General features: G+C 43.7%; 1 protein-coding gene across 1 annotated transcript in view; it reads left to right on the forward strand.

Annotated features, from left to right (window-relative positions):
• Positions 1–18,426, forward strand: part of PCOLCE2 (procollagen C-endopeptidase enhancer 2) — a 64,496-nt gene extending 46,070 nt beyond the window's left edge. Inside the window, exons 6-9 of the mRNA XM_081137960.1 lie at positions 3,723–3,877; positions 9,852–9,935; positions 11,970–12,137; positions 17,899–18,426. Of these exons, the coding sequence (XP_080994086.1) occupies positions 3,723–3,877; positions 9,852–9,935; positions 11,970–12,137; positions 17,899–18,029 (538 nt within the window). The 3' untranslated portion in view covers positions 18,030–18,426. The remainder of the gene's footprint in view (positions 1–3,722; positions 3,878–9,851; positions 9,936–11,969; positions 12,138–17,898) is intronic.
• Positions 18,427–22,268: the final 3,842 nt, after the last annotated feature.

Below are 22,268 nucleotides of genomic sequence, written 5' to 3' on the forward strand. Positions count from 1 at the left end.
ACCGAGACACAGGAGGAAACACTGAACAAAGACCTTAGTCATAAGCGTTGAAGGATTCGGAGGTCTTTGTATTATTGACAACGGGGTGAAGATATTATTAAACTTTATAACTTGCTAAAGCAAATAGGGATGTTAAATTTAGGGCAATCTCTAGAAAAAGTAGAAGTCTTTAACTTCCCGAACAGTGAAGGAAAAACACAAAATGAGAAAAAAGGTAGATCCCAAAGCCAAGGTAAAAGAGAAACATGAAAAGGCAGGCTAAATAAAAAGCACAAAATGAGATGGTAGAAATATCTCTAGGTGTATCTGTAACCCACACAAATGCAAGTGGACCAGATCATTAATGGAAAGGTAGAGATGGTGAGACTGGGTAACAGCCATGTGCTGTTTGTAAGACATATCCAAAAAATAAGAACACAGAGCATTCAAGAATAAAATGATGGCCAAAGATATCGGAAGCAAATGCTGATAGAAGAAACTGGCCTAGCTTTATCAATATCAAGACAAGTAGATTAGGAAGAAAGCAGTAGGAGAAACAATTACTATATAATGATAAAAGGTGCAATTTATCAGAAAGGTATAACAGTTGTAAACTTGTGTGCACATCAAAAATATGTAAAGCAAAAAAAATAAATGAATAAAAATTAAAAGATCTACATAGTCCACTATTATAGCAGGAGATTTTAAACACATCTCTTTAAGTAATTGGCAGATTAACTGTGAATTACAGAAAGATGGGAAATTAGGATGCAAAAGATTTAAAAAACAGTTAAGTGGCTTTTCTGATGGGTAGGAACACTGCACCCAACTACAGGGGAAAACATTTCTTTCAAGCAAAAATGGACACGCTTGACTTGGGGTGGTAAACACACAATACAATATGCAGATGATGTATTGTAGAATTGTACCTGAAGCCTATATGATTTTATTAACTATTGTGGCCCCAACAAATTCAATAAATAATTTTAAAATAAGAGAGCAATACAAATAGGATGCATATCCAGCCTCCCTCAGGCCCAGAATTTTGACACTAAACTTAATGGTAAAGGTTAACTTTCATTTCAAATAAAATACAATAGTCACTTTAAGAAAACACAGAAGAAAGAATAATCCAGAATTGCCGGATAATGATGAAAGAAATCTGATTTCTAGTTGAAAGTGATTGGAGTGGGGGACCGGCCCAGATTGCATTTCTTCACCAGTTCTAACCAGTATTTGAGGAACAAGTTCAGCACCACAGGCTCTTCCGAAGAACAGCAGGGTGGTTCCCAGCTAACTTCATAGGGCTCCTGTAAACTGACACCAAACTAAGTAAGGACAATACCAGACTTATGAATGTGATGGAAACCCTAAAGAACAATATTAGCAAGTCAAACCTGACAATGTGTAAAACATGCTCTCTGACCGGGAACTTGGATTGACTTGAATTTAGAAACTGCTTCATACATCACCACATCAAAGGTGACCTGCAGATTCATGTGTTTCCTTGTGGAAACATTAATTTATTCAAGAACATCCTTTTTAACTAACTTGAATTTAAAAGCTTGTATTTTTAAAAAGATATTTTAATAGGAAAAATATAAAATACTCAAGAATAAATTGAACAAATTATGTGCAAGGCCTTAATAGAAAAAATGATAAAACCTCACTAAAAGGTATTTTAAAAGACCTAAATAAATGGCACTATATACTATTCTCATGAATAGGAAGAATCAATACCATTAAAAATATTAAAATTGAAGGTCGGGGGTTCGATTCCATGTCCGGGCACATATCTAGGTTGCAGTTCAATTGCCAGTCGGGGTGCTTACGGGAGACAACTGATGGATGTTTCTCTGTTTCTCTCTCTCCCCCTCCCTTCCTCCCCCTCTCTCAAATCAGTAAACATATCCTTGGGTGAGGATTTTTAAATTGCTAATAATATTTTTAAATACATATATTGAAATAGTTTTTTCATTAAACCTGACAGTATGGCGTTGCGAGGGAGGTGGGGAGGGGTGCTGCTGAGAGTCTTGAGGAAGAACCTGGCAAGGAGGGGTTGCGTCGCCTGGTGGGGCTCATCAGAAAGCTGTTCATTAAGACAGCGTGGTTCTGCCGGGGACAGGGACAGACCGAGGCAGGACACCGAGAGGCCGGAGCGTTCCACCCGTGTCTGCCCTGCGCATGTCACGGCCCTAGGGCAGACGAAGGCAGGACAGTTGTCAATCGTGGGAAAGGTGACTGTATTCATAGCTAATATCACACAAAAGTTAAATACAGATCAAGTGGGGACTTAAATGAAACTTAAACAAGAACTTCTGCTCGTCAAAATAACCATGAAGAGAAGGAAAAGACAAGGCACAGATGGAAGCAGGTGTTTGTAACGTATTTCACGAAGACCTAGGTTCCAGAATACATCAAGAAATCCTAAAAATTCGTAAGAAAAACAGAACAGCTCCATAGAAAAGCTGGGCACAAGGCCTGACAAGGCCTCCCCAAAGAGGCCGCGCCGTAGTAACCTTGGAGCGGAGTGCGCCCTGCGCCGAGAAGGGGCGCCTGCCCTGTGGCCGGTAGGGCACACACCCGCCCCTGTGCCCCCTGCAGGGTTGCATGAGAGCTCTCATTAAAAGTGGAATGAGGCCCGGCCGGGCGTGGCTCAGCAGTTGAGCATCGACCTAGGATCCAGGCGATGGGGGTTCGATTCCTGGTCAGGACACATGCCTGGGTTGCGGGTTCGATCAATGACTCTCATCATTGATGTTTCTATCTTTCTCTCCCTCTCCTTTCCTCTCTCTGAAATCAATAAAGATAGATTTAAAAAAAGAATTAAAAAAATAAATGAAATGGGCCCTGGCGGGGTTCTCCAGTGGTCAGAGCACCATCCCAATACACCCAGGTTATGGGTTCCACCCCCAGCCCGGGCACATACAAGAATCAAGCATTGAATGCATAAATAAGTGGAGCAGCAAATCAATGTTTCCCCCTCCCTCTCTCTCTCTCTCTCCCTCCGCCCTACCCCCCTTCCTCTCTCTCTAAAATAAAAAAAAATTTTAAATCAATAAAAAATGGGAATAAAATAATAAAAAATGGAGCACTGCAGCACCAAATGAAAAAACAATGAAATGGAAGTTCGATTAAACCCTGATGGCTTTCTTATCCCCAGGTGACCAGCCCTTTTGGCCGTGTCTTCACAGCATCTGGGGATTTGTTCATTAAATTTCTCCCTCTGGTTCCCATGGCCAGCGAAACCCAGTCTTCATTCAGCAAAGCTGTGTTCTTCCCACATCTGGCTAAATTATGAGGTGCTCGTGCCCAAGCAGCCACAGTGTCAGTGTTTACACTGGTCTCCATGTTTACCACAGTCTCAGGCATCACCTGGTCCTGGGTTCAAATCCCAACTCTCCTTCACATAGCTGTAGGGCCTCAGGCGAGTCGCTGGACCCTGACCTTCAGTGGCCTGTTCTATAGAAAGGGGATAGGGGATAGGAACAGGGTTGTGGTGCAAACAGGCCCTGAGGGTTTGGTAGAGCACAGGCTGGACTTGGCAGACACTCAGTGATATTAGCTACCAGTGTTGACATCGAGCAGTCAGGCTTCCCCTTTTTAAAGTATTTTAGCTTTTAAGTTTAAACAAGTAGTAAGTTGTCAGAAATTAATGGAAAGCTACAAAATTCTACATTTCGGAGAAGTACCACTTAAACCTTAAAATGTATATTTGTTTAAACATGTTTTTGTTCTTTTAGGCCAATTGTATCTGAGAGAAATGAACTTCTCATCCAGTTTTTCTCAGACCTAAGCTTAACTGCAGATGGATTTATTGGTCACTACAAATTCAGGCCAAAAAAATTACCTACAACTACAGTACCACCAGTTACCACCACATTCGCTGTAACTACAAGTAAGTTTTTCTGTTTTGAAATTTGCACACAAACTTAAGGAGTATTAAGAAATCTTTTGAAGTAGAAAAAATCAAAAGGAAGCTTTTTGAAACTAAAATAAGTTAAATAAGATGAAAGCATACATAAGAGAATAATATGACTTCATTAATGAAAGAAACATATAAGGTATAAGAATAATAAGCTAATTCTTTTTAAATTGATTTTTAGAGAGAGAAAGAGAGAAACATTGATGTGAGAGAGAAACACTGATTGGCTGCCCCCCTGTTCCCCCCCCCCACACCAACTAGGGATCAAACCTGAAACCTGGGCATGTGCCCGAGTGGGAATTGAACCTCCCCCCCTTGGTGTACAGGATGACGCTCCAACCAACTGAGCCACACAGGCCAGGGCTAAGCTAGTAATTTTTAAATGTCATGTAAAAAAATTATGACCTGTTAAAAATTTCTAGGAACCCTAGTAACAGATCGTTATAAAACTAATTTTTTTTTTCTGGCACTTAGAAAATATGGTTCTCTTTTCATTACATAGAATTATAGCGCTTTAGGTTAAAGTTCTAGGGCCTCGAGATACCTGCCTGCTTACACATCTGCCAGTATTTGGGCTTTTTTTTTTTTTTTGCTTTACTCCAACTGTGTCATACAAAATATATTACTTTTTTATTGGAGTTAATAAAACAAAAATATTGACATATTCTTGAAGTCAGTTGGGAAACTCTGGCCTGGGATATGATCTAAGAATTGGAGAGGCAGGACTGGGTCCCCGTATCTAGTCTCTACATCCTGTCAGCTCCACCCACTGGGATTTCAGGCCTCAGATATCAAAGTCTAAATCCAGGGAGGAGGAAAGTGAGGAGGAAGGATCTAAGGTTAAGAAATGAAGCAGGTTGAAATAAGAACAACTTTATTGCCCACTGTTTTCTGTGTGCTCCCAAAGTAAGGCTGTCCTGAGTACCCATACTTAACTAAGAGCAGCGTTTTCTGAGCTCTCCCCAAGTGTGCCGCCTTGTGGCCTGGAAGGGTACTGCCTCATGTTACAGCATTATTTCTCCGGCTCGTCTCAGTGGACCTGTGTCCTTACTCTTTCCAGTGAATCATTGGGTCAAACCCAGGGTGCTTGGTGGTTCCCCAGCTTTTATGTCCAGACCTAAACTTTCTCCAAAATTGCAAACATGGATTTGTAATTATCTCCTAGAGTTTTGCAACTGCTAGACATTTAAATTAAAATCTATCAAACTCAACTTATCATCACACTGCTTTCTGCCCTACACCTGCTTCTCCACCTGTTTTCCCGGGCATGGCCCACAGCCTCAGAGCCCCACCCTTAGGGCCATCTTTACCTCTGCCTTACCTCTCCAGTGCATGTGCCACCACTACATAGCCGGCCGTGCCGTCCTCCCCTCCAGTCATTCTCTACGCCTGTGCCATCCACTGCATTAGCCACTCTGAGCACTGGAAGTGTGGCCAGTGATACTGAGGAACTGAACTTTTAATGTAATGAAATTTAAAAGCCTGTGCCTAGTGGCTACCAAATTGGACAGCCCGGGAGCCCGCCTCCCTCACGTAGTGTGTAAGGCCCTTCACACTTCATCCCCATTCTCTCTTTCTAGATTCATCTTAGGTCCCTCTGCCTCTCTCCTTATGCTCTAAGTATTTTGGATTTTATCCTAAGTGGGGGGAAAGCTGTGGATGGATTTAAGCAAAGTTCAGGATTAGATTTATATGAAGATCACTCTGGCCACTATGAAGTGAACGGATTGTAGGGGTTAAGAGGACCCTTAGGTTCCTGTGGTTGTCCAGGTGAACTGTGCTATGACATAAATACAGAGGCCCTGGCGGGTAGCACAGCTGGTTAGAGCATCGTCCCCATACACCAAGGTTGTGGGTTTGATCCTGGTTGGGGCACACGTAAGAATCAACCAAAGATGCATCAGTAAGTGGAACAACAAATAGATGTTTCTCTCTCTCTTTCTCTCTCTCTTCCTCTCTCTAAAATCAATTTTAAAAATAAATAAATAATAAAGAAATAAGAAAGAAATAGAAAGGGAGGGAGGGAGGGAGGAAGGGAGGAAGGAAGGGAGGAAGGAAGGGAGGAAGGAAGGAAGGAGAAAAAGAAAGAAGAAAGAAAAATACAGAGATAGTCAAGAGTCATTAACTGTTGTGCAAGCCAGGGACCACAGGAGATACTGGCAGCGCTTGGTAATTAACTGGACTAAGGAGATCAGGGAGGTGTCCAGAATGCCTCCTGGGTCCCTGGCGAGCAAAACCTGGGGGTAATGTTATTCACTGAAGCTGAGAACTGGGTATGGGGGTGGATTCATAAGATAAGCTGTGACCTTGTTGGAACCGAGGTGTCTGAGATACTCCAGTGGAGATGTCATGTGAATAGTTATGTCTATGGGCCCCCAGACCAGAAAAGATTTAAGCAAGATATCTAAATCTGAGAGTCACCAACACGCACGTAGCTGAGACCATGGCCCTGAGTGAGATTGCCTAGGGAGAGGTTAGGAGAGAAAGAGGAAGGGCTGGGGATAAATCTCTGGAAACTCCAGCACTTTCAAGGGAGGGTGTGCTGGTGAAGGAGACTGACCCGAGAGGCCAAGGGGGAGGGAGGGGAGCCAGGGGCATGTGCCGTGGGAAGGGAATGTCCTAAGAAGGGAATGGTCAGTAGAGCCAAGTGTTGATGGAACTCAAAAAAGGAAGGACTCAAGTGTTTCCATTTGGTTTCCTGACATGGAGGCTACTGGAAACCCTCGCAAGAGTTGAGTGAGTGGAGCTGTGTAGGCAGAAGACAAACAGAGTGGGCTGAGGTGTGGGGAACAAGGAGAAACTGAGACAGCAGTTCCAGCAACTCAGTCCACAAGTTTGGTCCTCAAGGGAGGGAGAGGCTTTGAGTGTCTGGAACTAGTTAAAGGCAGTGGTAAGTAGCCAGCTAAGGAGAACACATGGCAGACAGAGGAATGAGTGACCGGAGGAGGGAAAACGTCTACAAAGGTGGGGGGATGTGGGCTCCAGAGGACTCGCAGGACAGACCTCAGGCCAGAGAGGGAGCAGCCTCCTCTCTCGGGAGGGAGGGAAGAGAGGCTGCAGACAGCACAGCTTCGAAGGTTTGGTGGGGATCTTGACATTTTTCTCCTATGATCTCTGTTCTCTCTAGAAAGTAGGCAGGGCCACCTGCTGAGAAGGCGAGGGAGGTGGTTAGGAGAGAGAATTTGAGAAAGATGTGGGAGTTGGGGAGTGAGTTGATCCACCAAACAGCTTATCACTTGGGTGAGGGTCCGTGTGGACTCCGCGTGGACTCTGCGGAGTGTAGGCCCAGGCCGGACAAGGTCGAAGGGCCGGGGGAAGGGGAGTTTAAGGTATTGTCAAGAAAATGACGGTAATAATGGGCCACGGAAACTAAGTGGAATAGTCAGGGAAGTGAAGATGGATTGGGGAAAGAAAAAGAGTTGAACCACTAGAGACAGGGGAAAAAAGTAGTCATGACAGTAAATCAGTAACTAAGCTTGGAGTAGAGGCGGTCATGCTGGACACGAGCATGTCTACATTTGAGAGACTGGTGACTAAAACTTCAACAGGACATGTGAGCCTGGGGCTGGTGGCTGAAGAGGAGCAGAGGGGAAGTCTCTGGGAAGGATGAGGCCTCAGCATCCAGAGGGAGCACCCCGAGGGAGCCGCGGGAGGGGTGCAGGAACTTGGAGAGGGGAGGGCCGAGAGCCAGGCGCGCGCTTGGGAGCGCAGGGTGGTGGAGGCTGACAGGCTGAGGGTGTGCAGCTGAGGGCAGGGCCAGGGAGCAGAGATGTACCAAAGGGAGGGACGGAGCAGAGTGGGACACCCACCCCGCCTCCACAAGCCATCCAGGTAGAGGGGTGCCCTTTCCTTGGTCAGGGAGAACCACTGATACCACTGCTCTTTATCCAGTTAATCAGTAAACTTAGGCTCCAACTTCTGGAACAGTGTTCCTTCTACGTGTCTACTGAGCCCGTGCTCTTAAAAAGAAATGTATGTGTGTGTGTGTGTATTTAAGTCATTATAGGTATTAACATTAAACTGTATGTATTTTAATATTGAATCCACCTCACATCCTTTTTGGAGTTCAGTAGGAGTACAGATTAAGGGTAAGCAAACAAATAAATAAATTCACAAAAGGGCCGGCAGAAGCTACTAGAAGGGTGATATTTCCAATGGGAATTCTTACCTGAAAGTACAATTTTGTTACAGTTGTTTTGTTTAGTTCTTCCTAGAATATTGCCACATGTGAATGGATAATTAGCAAGTATTTTTGAAACATTTTTATTGATGGTTATCAGGATTAAATATTTTCATTTTGTTAACTCATTGTTTCTCAGCCTTGGCACTAGTAACATTTTGTGCCACATAATTCATCCTGTTGGGCACTGTCCATTAAGTCATCTAGCAGCATCCCTACCCGCTAGAGCTAGTAGCGCCCCCTGGTTGTGACAACCAAAACTCTTTCCAGACAGGCCATGGCAGGCTCTGCGTGCACGGTTAGTAATTGGTTGTACCTAATTACAGCTATAACACACTTTACACCTGAGCAGTGTTTCTAAAAAGCCTGTACTACTCACATTTAGGCAATTGCATGTTTTAAATATACAAAGAAAGCTCCCTCCGTCTTCAGAGGAACAAATTCCTCGTGGAAAGGGAAGAATTAACCTATATTTTCTTAGTTCGTATTTGTTGTACTAGGTTTTTCTAAGCAAGGCAGATGGAGACTATATCTATTTTTTATTATAGTGTTAGTTTTATATAAAGAAAGAAGAGAAAAGGGCTAAATATGGGTTATCTTTGATCTCAGGTTTAAAATTCAGCGAAGGGCCCGGCCGGTGTGGCTCAGCGATTGAGCGTCGACCTAGGATCCAGGCGATCAGGGTTTGATTCCCGGTCAGGGCACATGCCCAGGGTGCGGGCTCGATCAATGACTCTCATCATTGATGTTTCTCTCTCTCCCTCTCCTTTCCTCTCTCTGAATCAAGAAAGATATATTTAATAAATAAATAAAATAAATAAAATTCAGCAAAGGGTGTTCAGTTATGCTGACAAAGGTGGAGCAGCAGTTGGTAGTATAGTATAAAGAATTTCTTTTGGTGAAAGGGAGGCAGAGGAAATGAATGGGGGCAGGAAACTTTAATCGTATCCATAAAGTCATTTCTTTAAAAAAATGTTTCATCATGGATGGATCTTGAGAATATCATGCGAAGCGAAATAAGTAAGACAGAAAATGTCAAGAAGCACATGACTTCACTCGTGGGATATAAAACTGAAAGCAACAAATGAACAAACACGACAGACAGACAAAAGCTCATAGACACAGACGACAGTGTCGTGGTGACGGGGGGTACTAACGGGGAAAGGGGGTCAAATATACGGTGACAGAAGGAGATCTGACTTTGGGTGGTGGGCACACAGTGCAATACACAGATGATGTATCATAGAATTTTACATTTGAAACTTACATAATTTTATTAATGTCACCCCCAGAAATTTAATAAAAATTTTAAAAAATATATCTTTAGTAAATATGGGAAACAAGATTTGACAATGCTGGGTGATGGATACATGGGAGTTTATTATAGTATTCTCTATATTTTTCTGTATGTGTAAAACATTTCATAATTAAAAAGAACAGAACAGACTGACGCGTCTCAGAGGGAGTGAGAGGAAGGAGATTAACCAAAGAACTTATGTGCATATATGCATTGCCCGTGAACACAGACACCAGGGTGGTGAAAGCCTGGGGTGGAGCAGGAACTGGGGCGGGGGAAGCAAGGGGGAAAAGAGGGGGAACATTAAAAAAGAGAACTACTTTTGCATGCTCTTTAATTGTTTCATTGCAATGGCATATTGGTGGCTCGGAGAAATGAATAGGAATTTTAAATTGATAGATTCATATCTAAATACCAATTATACTTGAATTCATTTTCCTGAATCTTATGTCTGTCTTCTTCGAATTAAGGTTTAAAGCCCACCGTGGCCATGTGTCAACAAAAATGTAGATGGACGGGCACCCTGGAGAGCAATTACTGTTCAAGTGACTTTGGTAAGCATGAAGCCAGCCTTTCCTCTGTTGTAAGAAATGCGAGGCTACCTGCTGAGTCTCGAAGAAACTGCCATGAGTGTGATGGTAAAGGGTGAGTTACACTCTTCATTTACCCATGAAAGCATTTTCCCACACACTGAGGTGTGCTGACTTGTGCTCGGCAGTGTTACATTTCACAGCTGAGAAGATGTGTATACAGAAAGTACACTTTTTCACATAAACTTAATTTCACTCCTGGTATGCGGTACTGCTCTTATGTGTATTCTGGTGGGCTCAGCATTCCTGCAGAAACCTGTATACTTTTTTTCTCACATATTTTTCATGGATTGATAATTTTTTCACACATCTGTAATTCAACTCAGTAAATTAGAAACACATCTAAGCTGGCCTCTCTCACAAGAAATTCAAGTGTTTCCTCTGTAGTGTCCTTCTAAAGTACTAAATTAAAACTTGGAAATCTGAAATCTATTTGGAAACACTTGTAGATTGGAACCTGAGGAGACATTACTAATGGCTTAGAATTTATAAGAGCTTTTTACGCTAAAAAATAATTGCACTTTTTGTGGAAACCAAGAGCAAAAGATACCAGATTTAATTATGTTGCTTATATTCACAAGAACATTTAAGAAGGTCTCACGAGGAAAAGAAAGCCACTGTAGCCCAAACAGTTCTCCCAGACCAAGGGCCCCAGGAGAGGCTGCAAACCAAGCCGCGCGCAGGCTGACTGCTGCAGTGCAGCGAGGCGCTGGGACCTGCCCTCCGCCCACCTGCCCTTTAGAGGCATAAAATGTGCTGAACAGCATAGGTGTCCCAGCCACTGCAGCCTCTGTAGGAGGTGCTTGAGGAAACCTCCCTCCCTGCCCTTGGCACCACCTGGTTCCACTTGCTACACACTGACATTTTGCAGTGAGCACTCATCACCAGGGACAAAGGGAGGCTGGAAGACTTCTGGTTTATAGGCTTTGCACACCACGAAAGCAGTGAGCTCTCATTTCACCCAAAAGGCTCTTATCAGCCAAGTGCAAAACTCGATTGATTGCACTGACTCGCTTACATGGCAGAGTGACCAGACAGTCACCAGCCACCCATGAGCTCTCAGCCAGCACTGGTAACACCCCTCCAGGGGCAGTTTGGGTCACCACAATAACTGGGAGTGCTGCTGGTGGTTCTGGGCAGGGGCGGGCCCATAAAATGTTCATTCAACGCAGGTCCTGTGCCACACAGAGTTGCCCCACCAAAACTCCCAACAGCACGCCTGTGAGAGACACGGCATCTTTCCTTCTGTGGCTCAGAAATGAGACTCTTCTCTGAGGGTCACAGCGGAAGAGAGAGAGTTACGTAATGAAAAGCAACTGAATTTTGCTAGAGATTTTTTTTTTAAGTAAGAAAATGTTTTGTTATACTTCAGTTCTATATTTTGACTTGTTAAATGAGATAAACAGGGAGGGTAAGAAAGAGAACATCAAACACCTAGTAAAAGACAGGTATTTACTGATAATTAGGGAGCGATAGGGGCCCATGGGATGCACTGAAGTTCCAGAAGAGGAAAACTAATGAAAAGGGTGGGGGTGATGTGGAAAGGTAGGCGCACACCCATCCAGATGCAAAGACTCCCTGCCTCGTGCCCAAACCCCCTCATGCAGCCTCTGATGTGGCCTTGCCTCTGAAGGCTCAGGTCTTGTTGTATGTGCACCAGTGGAGGCGCGTAGCCTGAGCCTTGTTTGGATTGACCCACGTGCTGGGTGAGACGTGAAGAGTCCCCTCTCAGTAATGGATGAAGATGAACCACAGTGCCAGCTACTCGGGTTGCTCCCGAGGTCTCTGCATCTAGCATGTGGCTGCACGGCGGCTCCTTTTCCCAGCCTGAGTTTTGGTGACAAGCGTGCAGAATCCAATTTGATAGCTCTGTTAGGCCTTCTCTTTAACATTAAAATTTTTCCCATCTGAAACTTAGAAAAATGTAAAAAATTATGTTCAGTTCTGCTTATATTTGCTTTCGCTGTTACATTATTTCAAAAATGCTTTTTTCCGCAGTATTTGCTGGTACTGTTATCACAACCATCACTCGAGGTGGAAGCTTGCATGCCACAGTCTCTCTCATCCACATCTATAAAGACGGCAATCTGGCGATTCAACAGGCTGGCAAGAACATGAGTGCCAAGGTCATTGTGGTCTGCAAGCAGTGCCCTCTCCTCAGAAGAGGTGAGTAAAGAGGTACACTTTAGTCTTGTAGGGGAGCTCAGAGATAGGCGGGAGGAGGTAGCCTCTCCTGGCCACTCGGATCTGTGCACACCATGGCTGGTTAAGGAAGTCAGGTGAAGGAAGACCATGGCGTCAGGCAGAGTTGGGCTCTACTCCCAGCTCTTCTGCGTGGCAGGGGACGAGGCGGGGATGTGGCGAATGAGTCCAGGCAGCACTGAGGCGGAATGCGTATAGAGCAGCCAGAGGAGCAGTTCAGAAGAAGGAAATTTTCAGTTATTGCACTTAAGATGCCCATACTGTATGGAGAGGAAAATACCCAGCAAAGAAATGACTGTTCAGAGCTGAAGTTCAGCAGAGAGAGGGGCATGTGGGCTAGAATGAGAGATTTGGGAATTATTGTCAGATGCAGGGTCATTCAATCCATAGATGGGAATGAGTTTATTAAGAGAAATTATGGGAAACGTTACTCCAGAGCCAGAGTTACATAATTTTTAAACAATCTCTTACAAAAGTACTGTGTTTTCTATGGTTTTTAAAAAGTTTAAGTGGAGAAGGATATAAATAAAATGGGAAGCCCTTTCCCTCTCAAACCCAGAGGCACTATGACAACTTCAGAAGGTCTCTGTCCTAGGCACACCGAGACAAATGGGGGCCACACTGTACACCTGCTATTGCAACTTTCCCCCCATGAAACATGTAGATGGCTTTCCATAAACAGCACATAATGCACATCTAAACCCTTCCTTTGTGATCTCATAATGACCCTAGCAGTGCAGCCTTCAGGCGGCCACTGCCAGAGCACTCTGATGACAGTGTTAGCGCAGAGGAAGGGTTATGCAGGAGAAAGGGGAAGCATCTTTCTCTTACGACACACTGGGGAAGAGGGAGAGTAAAGGAAGTCAAATACACACTTCCTTTATGACATTTTCTGAGGCAATACAAATCTTCAGAGTCAAACTCAACATGCCACAGCCTAGGCCCCAGTCTAGGCCAGGCACACTAATGTAATAAAAATAATATGACAGATATAACTGCTTCTTTAGTACCAGTTTTTTGCAAAGGACTACAAGGATGCGAAGAAGTATGTGATCCAGCCATGCCCTGAAGAAACTTACCTTGTGTAGATGCTTGAGGTGTTGGAGAAAAGTTCAAGGCAACAATGACCAAAGGCAAGGATCACTAGTTGCCCAGAGCCTGGAGAATCCAGGAGCTCTATGGGACTGAGAGAAGACATCTGAGGACAGCGTGCTGGGAGCACTAGAGGCCTATCACATGAACACAGTGCATTGTTCTTGGTAGACTCTCAGTAAGTGCACCAGTCCCACAGCTTTGCAAAGCAGGGCATGACTGACTGAATCATCCCATCCAGCTTCCTAGTGTTAGCACAGCTGGGACGTGGTACTCAGTTGAATGTAGATTTTTGCTGATGAGAGTCTTAAACCAGATCTTATCCTAGATACAATAAATGTATATCATCTACAGAACATTTACCTACAGATAAGTTATAGTCTAAGTTGTGATTCCAAGATGGCAGCAGATTAGTTGGAAGCTACACTGACCTCCCAGGTACAAACTGGAATTACACCTAAAATACAGAAAAATAACTCTGAATAACCAATTGAAGACTAGCTGGAGAGAAGCCTTATAACCAAGAACATAAAGAGAAGGCCACACTGAGACAAGTAGGAAGGGCAGAGGTATGAGAGGGCTGGCTGGGCTCCACAGGCACCAGCTGAAGGGGTATCTCAGCTGCAGGGGGTTCCCCCTGAGAAATCTGAGGACTAAACCCCAAGCTGGGTTCCCTAGTCGAGAGCACCAGATCCAGGAGAGGTGCCCACATAACTTCTGACTGTGAAAAGCAACAGGGTTCTGTCTGTCAGAGAGAGATGGCTAGAAACGTGGGCATCATCATAAAGGACCAACACACAAAATTTCATTTGCTTCCAGTCGCCCTGGGCTCTGGCAGAGGGAGGTGAGATTGGACTAGAACTGTGTGAGGAGAGTGTGGGGTTGGTGGCTCTGGGGAGAGAGCTGAGACAACGGCCAGCAGGATCCCTGAGCCGAGTCATTCCCCTATACTGCAGGAGCCATCGTTCTCATTAGCCTGGGGGAAAGCAATAGCCCCATTTGTTGGAATTCCTCTTGCTCCACCCTGTGGAGCTTACGCCCTGCTGAGGACTACCGTCTGAGGTTCATTAAGTGACTGAACCTAATAGCCTGCAGGCAGAAGTGGATCTCTGGGTGCTTTGACTCATCTGACCTGGGTCCGGCGCCAGTAAAAGCAGTTCTTGGAGCACAGCTTGATACTTTTCACAGACACCCAAGCTCAGCAGAGGGAGCCACCAGCTGTGGATTGCTGATAGCCCCAAACACATTGCCCAGGGCTAGTCACAGACAGCATCTGACATTGGCCTGCACCAGAGACATTCCAAAGAGGCCCAGACCAGTACACCCAGTGGCCAGCTCCATACAACAGAGCAGAATCCAATCAGCTTTACAAGCAGCATATCCACAGTGAGATATTGGCAGGCGTCAAAAACTGCTGAGGCAAATTCCACTTCATGTGATCAGCACCTGCATAGCAGCCAGCATGTTGTGTTGGTGGTTGAGCTTCACTGTCAGCCTGACTTTGGGTGAAGGCCATGTATGAATAGGCCAATAGCAATCAAGACTCAATTACAATAGGAGGGCCCACACAACTGCACACAAGGAATATTTTTAGAGCAACCAGTTCTGGTGATCAGGGAGACAATGCCACTGTGTCCCACAGGTCACCTACTGTTTAAGGCCACCCTACCAAGACTGGGAGTCATAGCAGATCTACCAAATACATAGAAACAAACACAAATAGGCAGCCAAAATGGGAGACGAATAAAGCCCCAAGTGAAGGAACAAGAGAATTCTCTAGAAGAGTTAAATGAAGTGGAGGTTAGCAATTTATTGGATATGGAGTTCAGAGTAATGATTATAAAGATGCTCAACAGCATGAAAAAGGATGTAGAAACCGTAAAAAAGGACCAGTCAGGAGCGAAGAGTGTTGTATCTGAAATAACACACTGAGAGGAATAAACAGCAGGCTTGATGAAGCAGAGGATCAAATCAGTGGTTTGGAAGACAAGGTAGAAAACACCCAATCAGAGCAGCAAAAAGAAAACAGACTTTAAAAAATTGAGGATAGTTTAAGGACCATATAAGGGTCAATGTGAAGCATAACAAAACCCACGTCATAGGGGTACCAGAAGGAGAAAAGAGAGAGCAAGGGATCAAGAAACTATTTGAGCCTGGCCGGGTGTGGCTAAGCGGTTGAGCATCGACCTAGGATCCAGGCAATCGTGGTTCAATTCCCAGTCAGGGCACATGCCTGGGTTGCGGGCTTGATCCCCAGTGGGGGCCATCCAGGAGGCAGCCGATCAATGACTCTCATCATTGATGTTTCTCTCTCTCTCCCTTTCCTTTCCTCTCTCTGAAATCAATAAAGATATATTAAATAAATAAATAATAAATAGTAAGCAAATAAATAAATGTAAAGGGCTGGAAAAAGATAGTTCGTGCAAATGGAATGGGGAAAAAAAGCTGGGGTAGCAATGCTTATATATGACTAAATTTTAAAACCAAACCTATAGTAGGTGACAAAGAAGGACACTATATAATGATAAAGGAATCAATCCAACAAGAGGACATAACCCTTGTAAACATTTATGCATCTAGCATAGGAGCACCTAAGTATGTAAAGCAAATCTTGATGGACAGAAAGGGAGAGATTGACAATAATACAGTTATAGTAGGGATTTTTACACCCCCTTGACATCAATGGATAGAACTTCCAGGCAGAAAATCAACAGGAGATGGCAGCCTTAAATGACACACTAGATCAAATGGATTAAATTGATACCTTCAGAGTATTTTACATGAAAGCAGCAGAATATACATTCTTTTCAAGTGCACATGGAACATTTCCTGGGATAGACCACATGTTAGACACTAAACAAGTCTATATAAATTTAAGAATATTGAGCTCTACCCAGTGTGGGTCAGTGGTTAGAGTGTCAGCCTGTGCACCCAAGTGTTGCGAGTTTGATTCCTGGTCAACCCATGGGTTGCAGGCTTGTTCCCGTGCCCCAGTAGGGGCACATGCAGGAAGCAAGCAATCAGTATGAGTCCATGTTTCTCTCCCTCTCTCTCCCTCCCCCTCTTCCCCTCCCTCCTCCCCCATCCTCCCTTCCACTCTCACCCATGGAAAAATATCCTTGGGTGAGGATTGACAAAAAAAAGTTTAAGAAAATTGAAATGTTATCAAGCATCTTCTCTGACCATAATACTATGAAATTTGAAATCAATCACAAGAAAGCTGAAAAACACACAAAGACATGGATGCTAAATAACATGTTACTAAACAGTGAATGTGGTAACAGTGAGATAAGGAAGAAACCAAAAGACACCTGGAAACAAATGAAAATGATAACAGCCCACAACATCTGTGGGACAAAGGGAAAGCAGTTCTAAGAGGGAAATTCATAGCATTATAGGCCTATCTCAAGAAACAAGGAAAAGCTCAAGTAAACACCCTAACTTTACACTTAAAGGAACTGGAAAAAGAACACGAAACAAAGCCCAGAGTGAATAAAAGGCAGGAAATAATAAAGATCAGAGCAGAAATAAACAAAATACAATCTAAAAATATAATACAAAAGGTCAATGAAACCAAGAGCTGATTCTTTTAAAAGACAAGATTGATGAACCTTTACCCAGACTCATCAAGAAACAGAGAGAGGACCCAATAAATACAATCAGAAATGAAAGAGGAGCCCGGCCGGGCGTGGCTCAGCGGTTGAGCATCCACCTAGGATCCAGGAGACCGAGGTTCAATTCCTGGTCAGGGCACATACCCGGGCTGCAGGCTCAACCTCCAATGACTCTCTCATCACTGATGTTTGTCTGTCTCTCTCTCTCCCTCTCCTTTCCTCTCTCTGAAATCAATAAAGATATATGTATATATTTAAAAAAGAAATGAAAGAGGAGAAGTAACAGCTGACACCAAAGAGATACAAAGGATTGAAAGAAAATAATACAAACAGCTATATGCCAACAAATCTGGAAGAAATGGATAAATTCTTAGAAATATACAACCTTCCAAAATGAAATCAGGAAGAATAAGAGGATCTGAATAGACATTACAACTAGTGAAACTGGAGCAGTAATACAAAAAAAAATTTTTTTAATTAAAAGCAAAAAAAAACAAAAGCCCTGGAGCTTTTCCTTGTTTCTTTCTTTGTGACTTTACACGTGATTTTTACCAAACATTCAAAGAACTAACCTCTATCCTTCTCAAATTATTGCAGAAAATTCAAGAGGAAGGAAGACTCCCAAGTTCTTTTTACAAGGCCAGAATTATCCTAACTCCAAAACCAGATAAAGACACAAGAAAGAAAGAAAATTATAGCCCAATATCCCTGATGAACATAGATGCTAAAATCCTCAACAAAATATTAGGAAACCAAATCCAGTATTACATTAAAGAGATCATACACCATGACCGAGTGGGATTTATTTCAGGGATGCAAGGTTGATACAGTATCTGCAAAACAATAAACATGATACATCACATAAACAAAATGAAGTATAAAAACCCCACAATCATATCAATAGATGCAGAAAAAGCGTTTGATAAAATTCAGCACCTATTCACGATAAAAGTTATAGTCTAGGTGGTTTCAAACAAGCACACGTAGAGAAAGAAATTAATTTATCTTCTATTTTTTAGGTCAAAATTACATTATTATGGGCCAAGTGGGTGAGGACGGGCGAGGCAGAATCATGCCAAACAGTTTTGTCATGCTGTTGAAGACCAAGAATCAGAAGTTCCTGACTGCCTTGGAAAACAAGCAATGTTAACAGTGAACTGTGTCAATTTAAGCCTCATTCTGTCATTGCCTTTGAAAGATCTATTTTTCTCAGCATAAAAACAACCTTATAATACTAAATATTGAGCATTCAGAAAGATTTACTCTTCACAGAGGTAGGTGTGAGACCTCCAGTGTTGCTGCTGGGAGTTCCATGCCTGCACCGAGAGAAGCAGACACCATAGTGTGGTGACAGGAAAGGAACGGCATTGAGCGTTGACAGTTTGGAAGCAGTTTATTTATACATCTCTGTAAAAGGGTATTTGAGAAATGAGTTTTGTGAAGATGTAAAAAAAGATTTTATAAGTGCAATACTTGCTCCAGGGTGTTATATTCTTTTCTTGCATTTTTTAAATTGATGCTTAATAAAATATTTTTAAACAATTATGTAACCGCCATTGCACTACTTTTGTATAAAGTGGGTCACTGTAAAGGATGCTTCCTGCAGTTTACCTAGAAGGCTGTCTTTGTAAGAATTTACACTTTGCTAAAAGACTTAGTGTCTGAGACCTTCGGGGATTGGTGGATCCAGTAATGTAAACAGAAAACGTGATCGCTAGGATAGCGTCCCTCAGTGATCTAGTTCAACTCCATTTCGTAATAGAAATTGAAGCTCAGATATATTTAGTGACTTGTCCAAACACACCTCTCCCATGAGACAGAGCAGGCAATCAAGCTTGGAAGCCCTAATTGCAAACCCAGTGCCTTCAACGCCATGAGAAGAGACCCTCACTGCCCCAGAGGAAAGCCCTCTTGTCCTGACTTACAAAGTCTGGTCCTTGTTTTCCTAGCCAAAATCATACTTGCTCATTTTATAGGACTTGGAATGAGAAGTGAGCCTGGCGCCCCTATCCTGCTCATTCCCAGTTAACTGGATCAGGCTGTGTCTGCTAGAATGCACTCTGCTTTAGAAAAATCTATTTTCACTTAGTAGTGGAAGAACTTAGAAGTGATTCCCCATTGTTTTCAGAAGGCTGCTTAAAATGCCACTGTATCTGCAGTGGGTGTAGCCCTCAGCCCTCAGGAGGTTGCCTGCCAGGAGCTGTGGGAAAGGGACCATCCCTGTGCAAAGAAGACAGAAAGAGCATTAGGGATGAATGAAGACTTTGAGTCACAAAGTCTCCCATAGTAGAAGCAAAGTTTTAGAAACAAGGGAAATATTTTTTGGAATATGTTCAAGTATATGCTACTTGAAACAGGTATCTAAAAATAAGGACACAGAAAAGTTGAGAAGGAAAGGATAGAAATGGATGGCTATACCTACAGGAAAAGATTAACAAAATTGATGCGGCTTTATTAATATTAGAAAAAATAGACTTTCAGGTGTTACTTAGGATGAAGATTACAAGGAGATATAACAATTATTTGCATGCAGCTAATAACATCCTGCAAAATATATAACTAAATCTGGTATCGTATATAAGGAACTTGAAAGTTTATCATCATAGTGGGAGATTTTAACACTTTTTTTCTCAGTAGTTGACAGATTTAAAAGAAAAACACACAAAGATATAGGAGATTTGAACCACAGAGTTAACTAGATCGTCCTGATGGGGAGAACAGACTCTCAGTATGGAACAATTTCAGAACTCGCCCACTTACTGCACCAGGAAACAAATCCCAACAAATTTCAAAGAACTGGTAATGTACAGACATCCTTCAACAACAAGGAGTAATTAGAAATTAATAACAAAAGAAAGATAAGGAGAAGTGATATTGGAAATTGAGAAATATGCTTTTATTTTTGTTTCCCCCCTTTTAAAAAAATTTTTAAAGAATTTTATTTTATTTTTAAAATTTATCTTTATTGTTGAAAGTATTACAGGTGTCCCATTCCCGCCCCCCCCCCCCCCCATTGACCTCCTCCACCTCACTCCCACTCTCTCCCCAGGCCTTCACCCCATTATTGTGTCCAGGGGTTATGCATATGTGCATATAACTTCTTTGGTTAATCTCTTCCCACCCCCTACCTCCCTTCCCTCTTCCCTCCGAGATACATCAGTCTATTGCATGCTTCATTGTCTCTGGGTCCATTTTGTTTGTCAGATTCTTTTGTTCATCAGTTTCTTCTTAAAGAAGACACTAATATTTCATGTAGTACTGGCTTGGTGGTGATGAACTCCTTTAGCTTTTTTTTGGCCTGGGAAGGTCTTTATCTGACCTTTGATTCTAAATGACAGTTTTGCTGGGTAGAACAATCTTGGTTGTAGGTTCTTGCTTTTCATCACTTTGAATATTTCTGGCCACTCCCTTCTGGCCTGCAAAGTTTCTGTTGGGAAATCAGCTGACAGTCGTATGGGTGCTCCCTTGTAGATAACTCACTGCTTTTCTCTTACTGCCTTTAAGATTTTCGCTTGGTCTTTAACCTTTGGCATTTTAATTATGTCTTGTGGGCCTCTCTGGGTTCCTCTTGTTGGGGACCCTCCGTGCTTCCTGGACTTGTAAGTCTATTTCTTTCCCCAGGTAGGGGAAGTTTTCTGTCATTTTTTCAAATAGGTTTTCAATTTCTTGCTCTCTTTCTTCTCCTGGCACCCCAATATTACGAATGTTGGGCCTCTTGAAGTTGTCCTAGAGGCTCCTTATACTATCTTCATTTTTCTGGATTCTTTTTTCATTTTGCTCTTCTGGTTGGATGTTTTTTGTTTCCTCATGTTCCAAATTGCTGATTTGATTCTCAGCGTCCTGTACTCTACTGTTGAATCCCTGTCAATTATTCTTCATTTCAGTTTGGGTAGCCTTCATTTCTGACAGGTTCTTTTTTATGTCATTGATGATCTCACTAGTTTCCTTAGTAGTCTTACTAAGATCCTTGAGCATCCTTATAACCATTGTTTTGAACTCTGTTTCAGTAACTTGCTTGGCTCCATTTCATTAGGTCCTTTTCTGGAGATTTCTTCTGTTTTTTCATTTGTGAAATGTCTCTTTGCCTCTACATTTTGGCTGCTTCCAGGTGTTTGTTTCTATGTATTAGGTAGAGCTGCTATGTCTCCTGGCATTAGTAGAGTGGCTTTGTGTAGTAGGTGTCCTGTAGGGTCCAGTGGCTCAGCCTCCCCAGTCACCTGAGCTGGGCCTTCTAGGTGCTCCCTTGTGTGGGCTGTGTGCACTGTCCTGTTGTAGTTGAGCATTGGTTGCTATTGGCATCAATGGGAGGAATTGACCCCCAGGCCAACTGGCTGAGAAGACCAGCTGCAACTACAGCTGAAAAGCTTTTGTGCTGGAGACACCCCTATGGAGCAGGATTTACTTTAGTGGAGCTTTGGTGTTCACCAAGTCCTCCCCTTGAGTGTGTCACTCATGAATGTGGTAGTTGTAATCTGATGTTATCGGAAGCTGACCACTGGGTGCACTGTCTCTGGGGCCTCCCAGGAGGTGCAAAGTCAGCCTCTACCTGTGCCCTGCCCAGGGCCACCCAGAATGAGCTACACAACAAACCATAGTTGGCTGCTACTTGTGCTGGGCTTGGAGGTGCCCAGGAGAGGCCAAGCTATGAGCCAGTGGAGGCTGCTGCTAATGCCAGGCCCGGGGCCACTTATCAAGCCGTATGGGGCCTGCTGCTGCTTGTTTGAGAGATTTTTAGGCAAGTCCTAAGCATGAGGCTCGAGAGGCCACTTGCACAGAAAAGCCCCTGGAAATGGCCTGGATGAGCCTGCAGGTGGGGAGGGGCGGGGCCTCCAGGATTCACGGGGCGGAGCCAAAGGTGTGAGTCAGGTGCTGGCGACTCAAATATGGCACCTGCCTGCTGGTTGTTTGCAGGGAGGACTCTCCAAAGGAGCAATGGCCTCTGCCAGCCCTTCTGCCTGGGAGGAAGCTGTCCCTCCACCTCCTGCCCCGACTTCAGGCAGGTTAGTTCCTCCCCAAGTGTCCCAGGTCCTTTCAAGCTGCTGCCCAGTGCTGGGGCTCAGAGGGAGCACATCTGAGTAATTCCATGTGCGGGCCCTTTAAGAGGAGCTGCTGGGGCTCCCGCACCCTTCGCCTCCCTCAGCCTCAATCCTCGCTGGTTTTCACAGCTTGAAGTTGTGGGGACTTCTCTTCCCGGCCCTGGAGACCTGGGCTGGGGGCCCTGATGGGGTGCTGGGACCCTCTCGCTCCTCCGGGAAACCTCCGCTGCTGAGATGTCCTCCCAGGTTTAACCTGCAGCACCGGGTGTGGGCCTGCAGCCGTTTCTCTGTGATTCAGCCCCCATCTGCCCACATTTCCAACCCTCCTTCCAGTCTTGATGCTTTTTCAGTTC

Source organism: Miniopterus schreibersii (genome assembly GCF_964146895.1).
Source record: "Miniopterus schreibersii genome assembly, chromosome: 5".
NCBI classification, from domain to species: domain Eukaryota; kingdom Metazoa; phylum Chordata; class Mammalia; order Chiroptera; family Miniopteridae; genus Miniopterus; species Miniopterus schreibersii.